At 40.3% G+C, this 12,432-nt stretch overlaps 1 protein-coding gene across 1 annotated transcript; it reads right to left on the bottom strand.

The window, feature by feature from the left end:
* Window positions 1–7,611: 7,611 nt before the first annotated feature.
* LOC121482801 (cytochrome c oxidase subunit 8A, mitochondrial-like) lies at window positions 7,612–7,806 on the bottom strand. Its single transcript, XM_041740673.1, has one exon. It carries the CDS (start codon window positions 7,804–7,806, stop codon window positions 7,612–7,614), a length of 195 nt encoding a protein of 64 aa, XP_041596607.1.
* Between the last annotated feature and the right edge of the window lie 4,626 nt (window positions 7,807–12,432).

Here is a 12,432-nt window from a genome sequence, read left to right as displayed (position 1 = left end):
AAAGTGAAGAAGTGACACTTCAAGAAAGAAATGGTGGTGGCAATACTGAAGTTCTCTAAGAAATCTTTGGCCTTTGACCTCGCAGTCATGGTGGCCCATATCCACCTCAGCCATTTCTTAGTTTTCTACCAACTTTCACCCAATGGCTGTTGTAGAGTATCGCATCCTGGTTTCCCCACCCAAAAGAAGCATGAAGATTGTGGTGCCGGGGGAAGCCAGGTAGAGACCATCCTGTAAATATGTGTATTTGGGGTAGGGGGATAAAGGGCAATGGAATCCCGGGGTCACCTCTCCTCACCACACAATGAACAACTAAGAGGCCTGGCTGATGGGGGGAGCTTTTTTGGGGAAGGCAAAGGAATTTTACTGAGAAGGATGGCACCAATCAGGTTAAAGTGGGTGGTGAAGTCCCAGAGCCTGTGGGTAGATTATTTGTGCAGAATCTCACATGAGGGGGGGTTGGTACTTTCCCTACTTTTCCTATTGCTTCTGTTCTCTCCTGGGGCTTGGCTAAGAACTGTTTAGGAAAATCACTATTCTTCAAGATTTGCCTGCCTTGGGATGGAACAATGATCTATTCACTATCAAATAAGTCAATCTTTCAACCAAAGAAATGGACTTTTCACAAGGGCTCCTACAGAGGGAAGTCAAGAGGAGGATAAGGTAGTATAAGGTGTTGTCTTTGCCTTGCTGTACAGCTCTGGTGCACAGCTTTCTCACTGATCATTTTATTGGAAAACATGAGGCTAATACTAGTGAGTGTAGCTCCTGAGGATCTTCTCAACATTACTTTCCTCAAAAAGCAGGGAACAAATGCCTTGTGGAAAAGTTTTTATAAACTTCCTTTAGTTCCTCTTCTACCCTTTTCCCCTCCCCATCCTGAAATTCCTGTACTTTATTCTTCTTTCTCTCTAGCCTTTGTGTCTGTTCTTCACACAAAGCCTAAACATCAAAAGAGGTCTATATCTTCTAGCAGAGAGGCACTCTCCCCAGATCCCCATGGGCCTGCCTCCCTAGAAAATCCATTTAATGATGTGGAGTTAGAGGAGAAAATCCCCTGAAAGGGTGCCTGGGTGGCTCAGTCAGATGAGTGTCTGCCTTCAGCTCAGGTCATGATCCTGGAGTCTTGGGATGGAGGCTCACTGGGGACTGAAGCAGGGAGCCTCTTCTCCTTCTGCCTCTGCACCTCCTCCTGCTCGCGCTCTCTCTCACTCTCTATCTCTCTCAAATAAGTACATTAAAAAATATTTTAAAAATCCCCTGAGAGAGTAAGAATGAGGTAAGGCAAAAGTTTACTTTTTTAGTCTGAACGGGCTGTCTGGGAAAGGCACAGAAAACACACACATACACACTCTTTCCTCCTCTGTATGTATTTTTATCTGTATGTGAATATGTGTCTAATGTGTACACATATGTGTATTAAAATATAATGTATGTGCTTATGGGAAAGAATCTTAAGTTATACATAGCATTGCTTTCTTGGCACTCTATGACTTATGCCATTTTTCTAGGAAGTGATTAAATGGCACCAAGAGTTATTTTTCTAAGATTTTCTAGATTGGTACCATAGCAAGCTGGTAGAAGCTGGTAGAAGAAGCATTGCCAAGAGAAAGAAAGGTGCTGTACTTGAATCTCCAAGGGCAGTGAGTGGTAGACTCACTGCAGCCAGGCTCAGTCAACCCTCTCCCTTATGAAGCTTTCCTTCCTTGGACCTTAATTCTGGACTGATTATACCACCAAGATCCACTGAATTTTCTGTGACAGATCCATGGAGATCCCAATTATCTGGATACCATTTTGAGAAGTAGCAGCCTAGGCCTTACATCTCCAGTGGATAGCCAGGTGTCCACCTCTAAGACTAGACCAAAAGGTGAGTGCTAGTGGCACTGGGTAGGGAGGGAGAAGTGAGTCTCAGAAAAATCAGATAGCAGGTGAAGCTGAATCCTAGCATCTCTCCTTTCCTGAGACACGCATATCTCTCAAGTGCCTTGTCCACTCCCATCTCATTTATTTACCTGACATTTAAAACCTGACCCATTTCCTGGCTATTAATGAATGGAATGTGGACCATTTTCCCACGTAGACAGCTATTTCTATCTGAAAACTTTTAGAGATCATATATCCAGTTCTCTCAATTCTTATCTAGGAAACTGAGTTCCATAATGTGGACAGGATTTGTCCAAAGTTACACAGCAAGTTGTAGAACTGCAAATGGCTCCTAATTCCCTGATCTATGTTTTCTACTACAACACAGTGAGTCTTGACCTCTGTTTTGTTGATTACGTGCCTTATATTTCCATTTACTTTCCATAGGTGGAAGAACAGATCTATCTCCAGGTTCAAGTTACCCTATTTATGTCTTTCAATGTAAGAACAATTTTTACCAGTTTCCTCATTGATTTACTTCTATATATGTCACACTGGCTCCAGCAAAACTCATTTGTTTGTCAAGATCCCAGTTGCTCAGTATAAAGAAGGAGATGGGGTTTCCAGCCACAACCTGGGAGGAGGACTCTGCCCTATATAACTTCCTATGGCTTGATTCCCAAGGGATTTGATGGACATACTCTTGGAAGAACAATTGGTTATAAAACTACAATAAGTATGATAGTGAGTTGAAAGCCACCTATGGAGGCCCAGATACCTCAATATTAAGGCTAAGAACTGAGCAGGAAGAGCCAGAGATTCTAGATAGGGAGCAAAAAATATTTCCTGTTTGAAACCTCCTTGTCATTGTTTACCCTTTATGCCTGTCCCACAAAGTATAAAATGGTGCACTTCACTTTAAAAAAAAGACAAAATAAGCTCCAAGAGTTTCAGTATACTGTTCACAGACATAATGAAATTACAATTTCTATTGAATCCCAATTCACTTCACACTTCTCTCCAGGTTTACCTCCTAATTTACTCATTAGAGGTTTTACCCATTTGTCATTAACCAAGAAAGATTGAGATGCATGTCTGAGTGTTCAACTATCTTTGATTTTTTTTAAAGATTTTATTTATTTATTCATGAGACACACACACACCGGGGGGGGGGGGGGAGGCAGAGACACAGGCAGAGGGAGAAGCAGGCTCCATGCAGGGAGCCCAACGTGGGACTCGATCCCTGTACTCCAGGATCAGGCCCTGGGCCAAAGGCGGCCCTAAACCACTGAGCCACCGGGCTGCCCAACTATCTTTGATTTCTGTATCTTCAGCTATTTCTTCATTTAGCTTGAGTAGGTAGGTCATATTTTTCACCAAAAGACTTGATTGTTCCTTAGTGTTTGATGCCACAACCTGATTTTAGCAAATAATGCCACTTCTTTTTTTAAAAAAAGGATTTTATTTATTTGAGAGAGAGAGAGAGAGAGAGAGAGAGAGAGAGAGAGAGAGAGAATGCATGAACAGGGGGGAGCGGCAGAAACAGAGGGAGAAGCAGAGTCCCCAATAAGCAGGGAGCCCAATGTGGGACTTGATCCCAGGACCCTGGGATCATGACCTACGCCAAAGGCCAATGCTTAACCGACTGAGCCACCCAGGTACCCCACAAATAATGCCACTCCTAAATGGAGAGAAAATAGAAGAAAATGAGAACAAGTTTGGAATATGTTTGTCTTTCTTTTTCTCAGATTGATCTTTTTCTGGTGAGCAGAACAATGGCTATTCAAGTCAGCTCGCACATAGGGCTAGAGATTTGGGATTTTGTAATGGGGGAAGTAGGGATGAGAAAAAATGAGGAATAAAAGAGGAGTGAGTGAAGATGAGAAGTAGGTGAGTATGGGTGCAGGTGTGGAAAGTTAGAAGGGTTAGAATGATAGGAGCAAGTGCTGAAATAAATGTCCAAGAATAGAGGCAGAAGTAGGGAGCAAGAGGGGGGGGAAGTTTTGAGAGAGGAGCTCTAAAGTTTTAGTCCCAGAGCCAAGTGCTACACATTTGAGTGACTGTAGCTCAGAATGTGTGTGTGTCTGTATGTCTGTGTGTCTGTGTGTGTATGTGTATGAGAGAGAGAGAGAGAGAGAGACAGACAGACAGAGATAGAGTTTAATGGTTGGCATCCCAGAATTCAGAAGTGTTCAATGGCACACTCATGAATAAAACTCTATTCAGATGTTTTCTCAAGAAGCAAAACAAGAGAAAATGAGTAGATGAGTCTTCAGGGTATTTTAAAAATATTTATTTTAGAGAGAGAGTGTGTGAGTTAGTGGGAGTGGCAGGGGGAGAGAGAGAGAATCTCAAGCAGACTCCTTGATGAGTGCAGAGCTTGATGCAGGGCTCAAACCCATGACCCTGAGATCATAACCCTAGCCAAAACCAAGAGTCAGATGCCCAAATGACTGAGCCACCTAGGTGCCCTGAGTCTACAGTTTTTGATTAGACATTTCTACTTGGGATTTTTCTCAGAAACTTCCAAAGTGATATAAACTTGATCAAACAATTAGTGGTGGAAAATATTTCATTTGTAAATGTAGCCAAAACTTTCCAGAGAGGAAGCTGTTTAGTGTTTGTTCAGACTAGTAACTACCTCTAAACCCCTCAGCCAAGGAATTTTGAAGCAGAGAGTAGGCAAGAACATGTGATATGGACCTGTTAGGTATTTTTCTTTAATGCAGTAAAGTTAAACTCAACTTTGTCTTAGATATTCTCCTCCCCACTATTCCTACCCAGGATGCCTATACCTTCAACTCTACAATTCCAACTCAGGTATCTATACAAATTTGCCTATAAGAGCTCTAGGCCAGAACCATGCTGCTCCAGGGGCATCTCTCCGGAGCCCAACCATATTTCATTTTGCTTCTTTCCTTTACCTTCATTTATATACAAAGAAGAACAGTAATATTGTCATCTTCCCTGAGCAAATCGGTTGTTCCCTCTCCTGGGTTGATGACTTTGTCTGTATCTACTCTATCATGAACTATGACCTCATGTACCCCCTGTTCCAGAATAGTCACTTGATCAACCTGAGCCCCAACATCCCTATGGTGCTGGTAGCCAACAGGAGTGACATGTTGTGGAACCATGAGGTATCACCAGAAGGGATTTCGTAGCTTCCCAGTGACCTGGATAGTATTTACTCCAAGATCTCTGACAGGGAGTATGTTTGATAATTTCTAGAAGCTATGTCAGGAGGTGCACCACAAGTATATTTGGAGTGGTTTGACAGGGTCAACAACAATGCTTGGGTCAGTGGGAGGTGGGTGGAGAGCAGCAAGGGAGACATGGGGGAAAACACAGGAGGAGGCTCCTTTCTCACCCCAAATCTACCAATATACACACAGGGTCTGACCTCTAAGTGCAAGGCATTTGTTATCTATACCTGAAGAGTCAGAAATGGTGAACTGAGAAATGGAGCATTTTTCTCTCTCTTCCTCTGCTACTAAAACTTCTCGATTCTAAGTTTGTGGTTTCTACTCTTATTGGTTATTTCTTATGGAAGCAGAAACCCTCTGAGAAGATCCATCCCTTCATACATTCTGATGCCTTTCCATCAGATTACACCTTCCCTTAGCTTGGAAAAGGTAGAATTAGGTCCCTTGAAATTTTCACTGTTTCTCAGTACTTTAAGGAATACCCCACTTGCAGTTGCTCTTTAAGTCTTCTTTTCTCTTTTCCAAATTATTCATCTATTTCTAAAATCAAAGGTATAACCTCACTTCTGAGATTTCATTTGAGTCCACCTCTTCCTTTCCTCAAATGATCCCAAGGGTCTCCTTCCCAAAACTGGTAAACAACACAGCATCATAGTCTAATGGTTCTGAAGTCTTATTTTCCCCATCCCCCCCCAAGCCCCTGTTGTGTTTTCTTGCTTCTGTTTCTTTTTTAAATTTTTCAAAATTTTTTGTATATTATTTTATTGGAGTTCGATTTGTCAACATATAGTATAACACCCAGTGCTCATCCCGTCAAGTGCCCCCCTCACTGCCCGTCACCCAGTCACCCCATCCCCTCTTCCACCACCCCTTGTTCATTTCCCAGAGTTAGGAGTCTCTCATGGTCTGTCACCGTCACTGATATTTCCCACTCATTTTCTCTCCTTTATCAAAAGTCTCCTTTATGCAAAGAAGCATAAAGTGGCAAGCAAAAGAAAGATGAAATAAGTGTTGACAGCCTAGACTTCAACAAGAAAATCCTTCATACAGCCTGGCACCCCAAGGAAAATATCATTGCTGTAGCTACTACAAACACTCTGTATATATTTCAAGACAAAGTGAATTAGGGTTGGCATTCCCAACAGAAGAGCCCACTTCCTGCTTAGTTGAGATAGTTGAATCTAGCATTCGTACCTAAAAAAGAGAGAGGTCCATTGTGGCGCCCTTTTCCAGTGTTTGACAATGTGCCATTCGACAACACATTTTTTATAGCTACATGGAGAGATCTCTGTGGATTCATTACTGTGGTGTTCTCCATGTCTGCTAGCCATGTAGGTAAGGATAGGGCACTTTTAATTTAAATGACTTCTTGCACCATCTTGCCTAATGGACTAGATTGGACTGTATCAACATTGATTTACTCCACTTTTTATGCCTTCCATTGTGATGACGTCAAACACAGTGAAAGCCTTCAGTCATGCTTATGGGATTTAATTGTGTATCATCATTACTGTATCATTTGTGGGGTACACCTCTCCCCCCTTTTTAAAATTAAATACAGCTCATTCTTACTGTGAAAAAAAATTCACTATTTTTTATATTCCCCAAATGAATGAGACCATATAATATTTGTCCTTCTCCGATTGACTTACTTCACTCAGCATAATACCCTCCAGTTCCATCCACGTAGAAGCAAATGGTGGGTATTTGTCATTTCCAATGGCTGGATAATATTCCATTGTATATATATATCCCACATCTTCTTTATCCATTCATCTTTTGATGGACACCAAGGCTCCCTCCACAGTTTGGCTATTATGGGCATTGCTGCTATAAACATTGGGGCACAGGTGTCCTGGAATTTCACTGCATCTGTATCTTTGGGGTAAATCCCCAGCAATGTTCTTAGCTGTTTTTCTCCTGCCTACCATTCCTCCGAGTTTAGGTTCCCTGGGATATGCATAATAAAGTGAAGAGGACAGCTAGGTGCAAGGCAGAATATTGATATCATTCTTTAGTGTGGTAACAGCTAAATTTCTGTAAATGTGTGTTTATGTATGCATTTATGAAGGGTAATATTTGGCTCTTAAATTTTGATATTTTCCTAAATAAGTGAATGTGAGAAGAGGAACCATTAAATGACAAATATATCTTGTTTTTCAATAAAATACATTATAGCTTCACCACTATTTTAGTGAGGCTGTCAGTCTGACAGAAATGCTATTTTTATGGAAACTCATACAAATTTCATTCCTGATAAGAAATAAGAAGGGAAAGATGCTGAATAGGGTCTATTTGTTTATTTTTTCAGATTTAAATAGATTTTATTGTTACGCGGAGGACCTACCAAGCAGGGCCTTGTAAACCAATATATGTAGTTCCAGGATGTCACCATGGAGAAATCAAGAGTTATGATTGCAGAAGAGGTCATTGTAATTGAAGGACATGATCTAGGGAAGGCCAGCCAAGAATGCAGCAAACATGATCAAGATAGGCCAAGGGTGCTCAGGTCACAGGGCAAGGGACAGGACAGCCCCCTTCACTCCCACTTCTTATAGCTCTCCAAATGTGACAGGACCCAGCCCAATGGCAAGAGAAAACATAGGAAGCAGGAGGTGAGCCCAATGGTACTGAGCTGCTCCCATGGCCTGTGGAATGGATCTAGGCACGGTACCAGGAGCCTCCAGGCTAGGCCTGTCAGGCCCCTCAGCAACAATGCTGTCAGTACATACATGAGCACACAGAATGAGTTCAGACAGTGGCCACAGGAACTCAAGTTTGGGAACCATTTCTTTATTAAAGAGTTCTTACTCTGTGCCAGCTACTGGGACTAGAGCCAAGGATACATTCAAATATGAATAAGCCATGTCCCCTGCTTTCAAAGATACAGCACTATAAGCATCCTAGAAATACTTTTATTTTTTAATTTTAAAAAATTCTATTTGTTTATTTGAGAGTGGGGGAGGAGCAGAGGGAGAGAGAATCCTGAAGCAGACTCGCCACTGATAATCAAATCTTAAAAAATAAATAAATAAAATGCTAGAAGAGTTGATTGAAGGAAACAATTTCTCATGATGTGATCATTAGATAATGCTACAAGGAAAAGTAAGACTTGGATTGGACTTTATATTAAAATGTGTACTTTTCATGTAAAAGCATAGAAATAGGAAGATGCAAAGTTTGGCTGATGTAGAAAGCACATATATGTGAAAAGTGAGTGTGATAAGTAAAAAAGGCAGAAAGAGCATAAGCTGGAAACTCAGAACCCCAAGGCCTGTCTTTTTTTTTAAGATTTTATTTATTTGTTCATGAGAGACTCAGAAAGAGAGGCAGAGACAGAGGGAGAAGCAGGCTCCTTGCAGGGAGCCAAATGCAGAACTCAATCTCTGGGCCAGGGATCACGCCCTGAGCTGAAGGCAAACACTCAATTGCTGAGCCTCCCAGGCATCCCCCAAGGCCTGTCTTATTCATGGGGTTGGTCCTTGATTGGAGAGGCTCTAAAGCTCCCAGAGTCATCACCATAAAACTTTGTCCAGCTCAGATAGGTGACAGAAACTGTAGTCTTTGGCATGAGCTGAGTGAGTAGAATATATAAGGGTGAAAAGAGGGTAAGGAAAAAGAGTATTTGCATAGAAGAGGGAACCTGATCTAGGGCTAGTTAATAAATGCATTGGAGCCTAGGGTCCTGAAAACTAGAATGAGGGCAGAGGGCTAGAGGCAAAAGAAACATGAATTTTCTCACTACCACACAGAAATGCAGGCCGGAAAGAAGAAAGTGTAAGGGGAAATAGGAAAACCACTGTTCCATCTTTGCTAGAATGTGCTACATGACCCTGGGAAGGCCATTGCTCCTGTGTTGGCTTCAGTTTCCCCATCTGTGAAAGGAAAAAGTTTATTCAGTAATCATTAAAATACCTTCCAGTTTTGACCTTGTATGTTGGGTAGTTGGAGACGAGAGTTGTGATGAAGGCTGAGCCTGTCTACAATGGGAGTATAGAAGTGGAACAGAGCAGCCTAGAAAGCCCTGGTGCCTGCCTGAAATACATGTAGTAGAGGACAAAGCCTTCCATTCTATTATCATATAAAGCTAATGTATGAAGAATCTTTCCTGAAACTGAAGAGAGAGGTAAGTCCAGAACACTGCTGCCTGTGTGGCTCAATGGACAGGGAACACCACAGAAAGGCCCAGAAATGAAAGTGTCTGTGCACTTAAGTCAAACATCAAGTTAACAGTCTAGCTTTGGTCCTTTCTGTGATCCAATCAATCCCTCCCCTGGTTATAGCAAGTCAGTGAAGAGTTATCTGACTTCAATATGATTCCCAGAACCAGGTGGACGTGGTATACCATCCTGTATCACAGAGTCAGTCCTGCATCTGGGAAGAATAGGCAACCACATATACAACACTTATATTTGGAATTCCACCTCAATCAGATTTTGCCAAAATGCAAACATTTCGGGGATGCCTGCCTGGCTCAGTTAGTAGAGTATGTGACTCTTGATCTCAGAGGCATGAGTTTGAGCTCCATGTTGAGTGTAGAGCTTAATTTACATAAAAAAGTTACAAAATGCAAAATGTTATCTGAGAGTGGTAGACGAACTTATTAACTCACAATTAGTCATCAAAATCTTAGCTCTTTTCAAATTATCTGAGTTAGCTGGAGAAAGGGCGGATACAATTTAATAGAGGACCTGGGACTGAAGAAATAACTGAAAGGTTCTGGAACATGGGACATTGGATGGGTTGAACAGTATGCTAGAGCACAAAATGGCATGAGGGAAGGGAAGATTTCCCCCCTAAAAAAGGGAAGGAAGAATTTCTCTCTCTCTCTTTATTTTAAATATTTAACTTATTTATTCATGACAGACACACAGAAGAGGCAGAGACATTGGCAGAGGAAGAAGCAGATTACCTGTGGGAGCCTTATGCAGGACTCGATCCCAGGACCCTGTGATCAGGACCTTAGCCAAAGGCAGACGCTGAACCACTGAGTCACCCAGGTACCCCCGGAAGGAAGGATTTATTTCTTTTTTGTATAACATTATAGCTAATTTTGTAGACTGTCTTCCCAGCTGATCTGTAACTTGAGGTTCTAGTATGTTCATGGCTATTTCCACCAAGTGTCTGATCTGTTATCTCAGATTGCTGCTACTGAATTAGGAGATAAGCTCCTGAGATCCAGTCATGAATGCCTTCCGTGGACAAGGGATCTTGTACTTTTGTAGGCAGGCTTAGAAATGGCTACTTCCCTTCCTAGGGGTGCTTATTACCTTCTCCTCTCTGTCAGATTTTAACTTCCTGAGCTCTCCTCATTAATCTATGATCTGAATAAGGATATTAAGTGTAGGACTAGGCAGGAGAGGATGACCACAAGAAAAGTTAGCAACTCCCTACTTGGTCTGTTTCCAATCAGTCCATATTTAAAAAATATATATTTATTCACTTATTTTTTAAAATTCCAGTATAATTAATACATAGTGTTATATCAGTTTCAAGTGTACAATATAGTGATTCAACAATTCATACATTATTCAGTGTTAATCATAAGTATACCTTCAATCCCCTTCACCTATTTCATCCATCCTCTTACCCACTTCTCTGGCAACCACTAGTTTGTTCATTATATTTAAGAGTCTGTTTTTTTGTTTGTCTTTTTTTCTTTGTCTGTTTGTTTTATTTCTTCAATTCCACATGTGAACGAAATCATACGGCACTTGTCTTTCTCTGACCAACTTATTTCACTTAGCATTATACCCTCTAGATCCATCCATGTTGATGCAAATGACAAGATTTCATTCTTTTTCATGGCTAAGTAATATTCCTCTGTGTGTGTGTGTGTGTGTGTGTGTGTGTGTGTGTGTTTGACATATCTTCTTTTCCCATCCATCTATCAATGGACACTTGAGTTGCTTCCATAAATTGGCTATTGTAAATAATACTGCAATAAATATAGGGATGCATATATCTTTTCAAATTAGTGTTTTTGTTTTCTTTGGGTAAATATCCAGTAACAGAATTACTGGATCATATGGTTAATTCCATTTTTAGTTTTTTGAGAATCCTCCATACTGTTTTCCATAAAGGCTGCACCAATTTGCATTCCTACAACAGTACACGAGGGTTCCTTTTTCTCCACATCCTTCCAACACTTGTTGTTTCTTTTATTTTTGATTTTAGTTGTTCTGACAGGTGTGAGGTCATATTGCATTGTGGTTTTGATTTGCATGTCACTGATGATGAGTGATGCTGAGCATCTTTTCATGTGTCTGTTGGCCATCTGTATGTCTTCTTTGCAGAGATGTCTGTTCATGTCTTCTTTCCATTTTTAATTGGATTATTTGGGGTCTTTTTGATTTTGAGTTGCCATAAGTTCCTTGTATATTTTGAATATTGACCCATTTTTGAATATAATCCGTCCATCTTAACTGTCAGAAATTCACCCTAAGTGCTGAAATCTGTTGATAAAAAATACTTTTCTATACTTTTCCAACACCTTCAGAATAAAGTCCATCACCAATTTTTAATAAAGTTTTTCAGAAAATGAGGAATAGAGAGGAAATTTCTCAACTTGATAAAAAGCATTTAAAAAATACCAATAGATAACATTATACTTAATGGTGAAAGATTGAATATTTCCCCCTAAGAATGGGAGAAAGGAAATGATGTTTGCTCTTATCACTCTGATATGTTACTGGAAGTTCAAGCCACTGCAGTAAGGACAGAAAAATAAATAAAAGGCATTCTAATTTGAAAGAAAGAAATAAAACTGTCTCTTTTTCCAGAAGACATGATTGTCTATGTGAGAATTCAGAGGGATCTACAAAAAGTCTCATAGAATGAATGAGTTTAGCAATGCATCAGGCTACACAATCAACATACAAATATCAACTGAATTTCTGACAGTTGATATTCTGACAGTAATTACGTAGAAACTAAATTTAAAATGCTATAGCATTTATAAGCACCACAAAGAAAATAAATAATACTTAGGTATAAACTTAATTAAACACATATAGGATTTGTATGCTGAATATTAAGTATTGATGAAACAAAGCAAAGAAGACATAAATAATTGGAAAGACTAACCATGTACATGAATTGGAAAATTTAACACAGTAACTATGTCAAGCTTCCCTAACTGATCTATGAGTTTAATAACATTGCTATCAACATCACAGCTCATTTTATAGACACAGAAAGACTTCTAAAATTTACATGGGAAGAGTGAAGCAAATCACACGTTTCACAGAGGACTAGAATATCTGAAACAATCTGAGAAAAAAATAGATTACAAATAATTATTCTATCTGATACAGGCCTACTACCTATCTAGTATAATCAGAACAACATGGTATTGGAA

The sequence above is a fragment of the Vulpes lagopus genome, chromosome X (assembly GCF_018345385.1).
Source record: "Vulpes lagopus strain Blue_001 chromosome X, ASM1834538v1, whole genome shotgun sequence".
NCBI classification, from domain to species: Eukaryota; Metazoa; Chordata; class Mammalia; order Carnivora; family Canidae; genus Vulpes; species Vulpes lagopus.
This window is presented reverse-complemented; position numbering and strand designations above follow the sequence as displayed.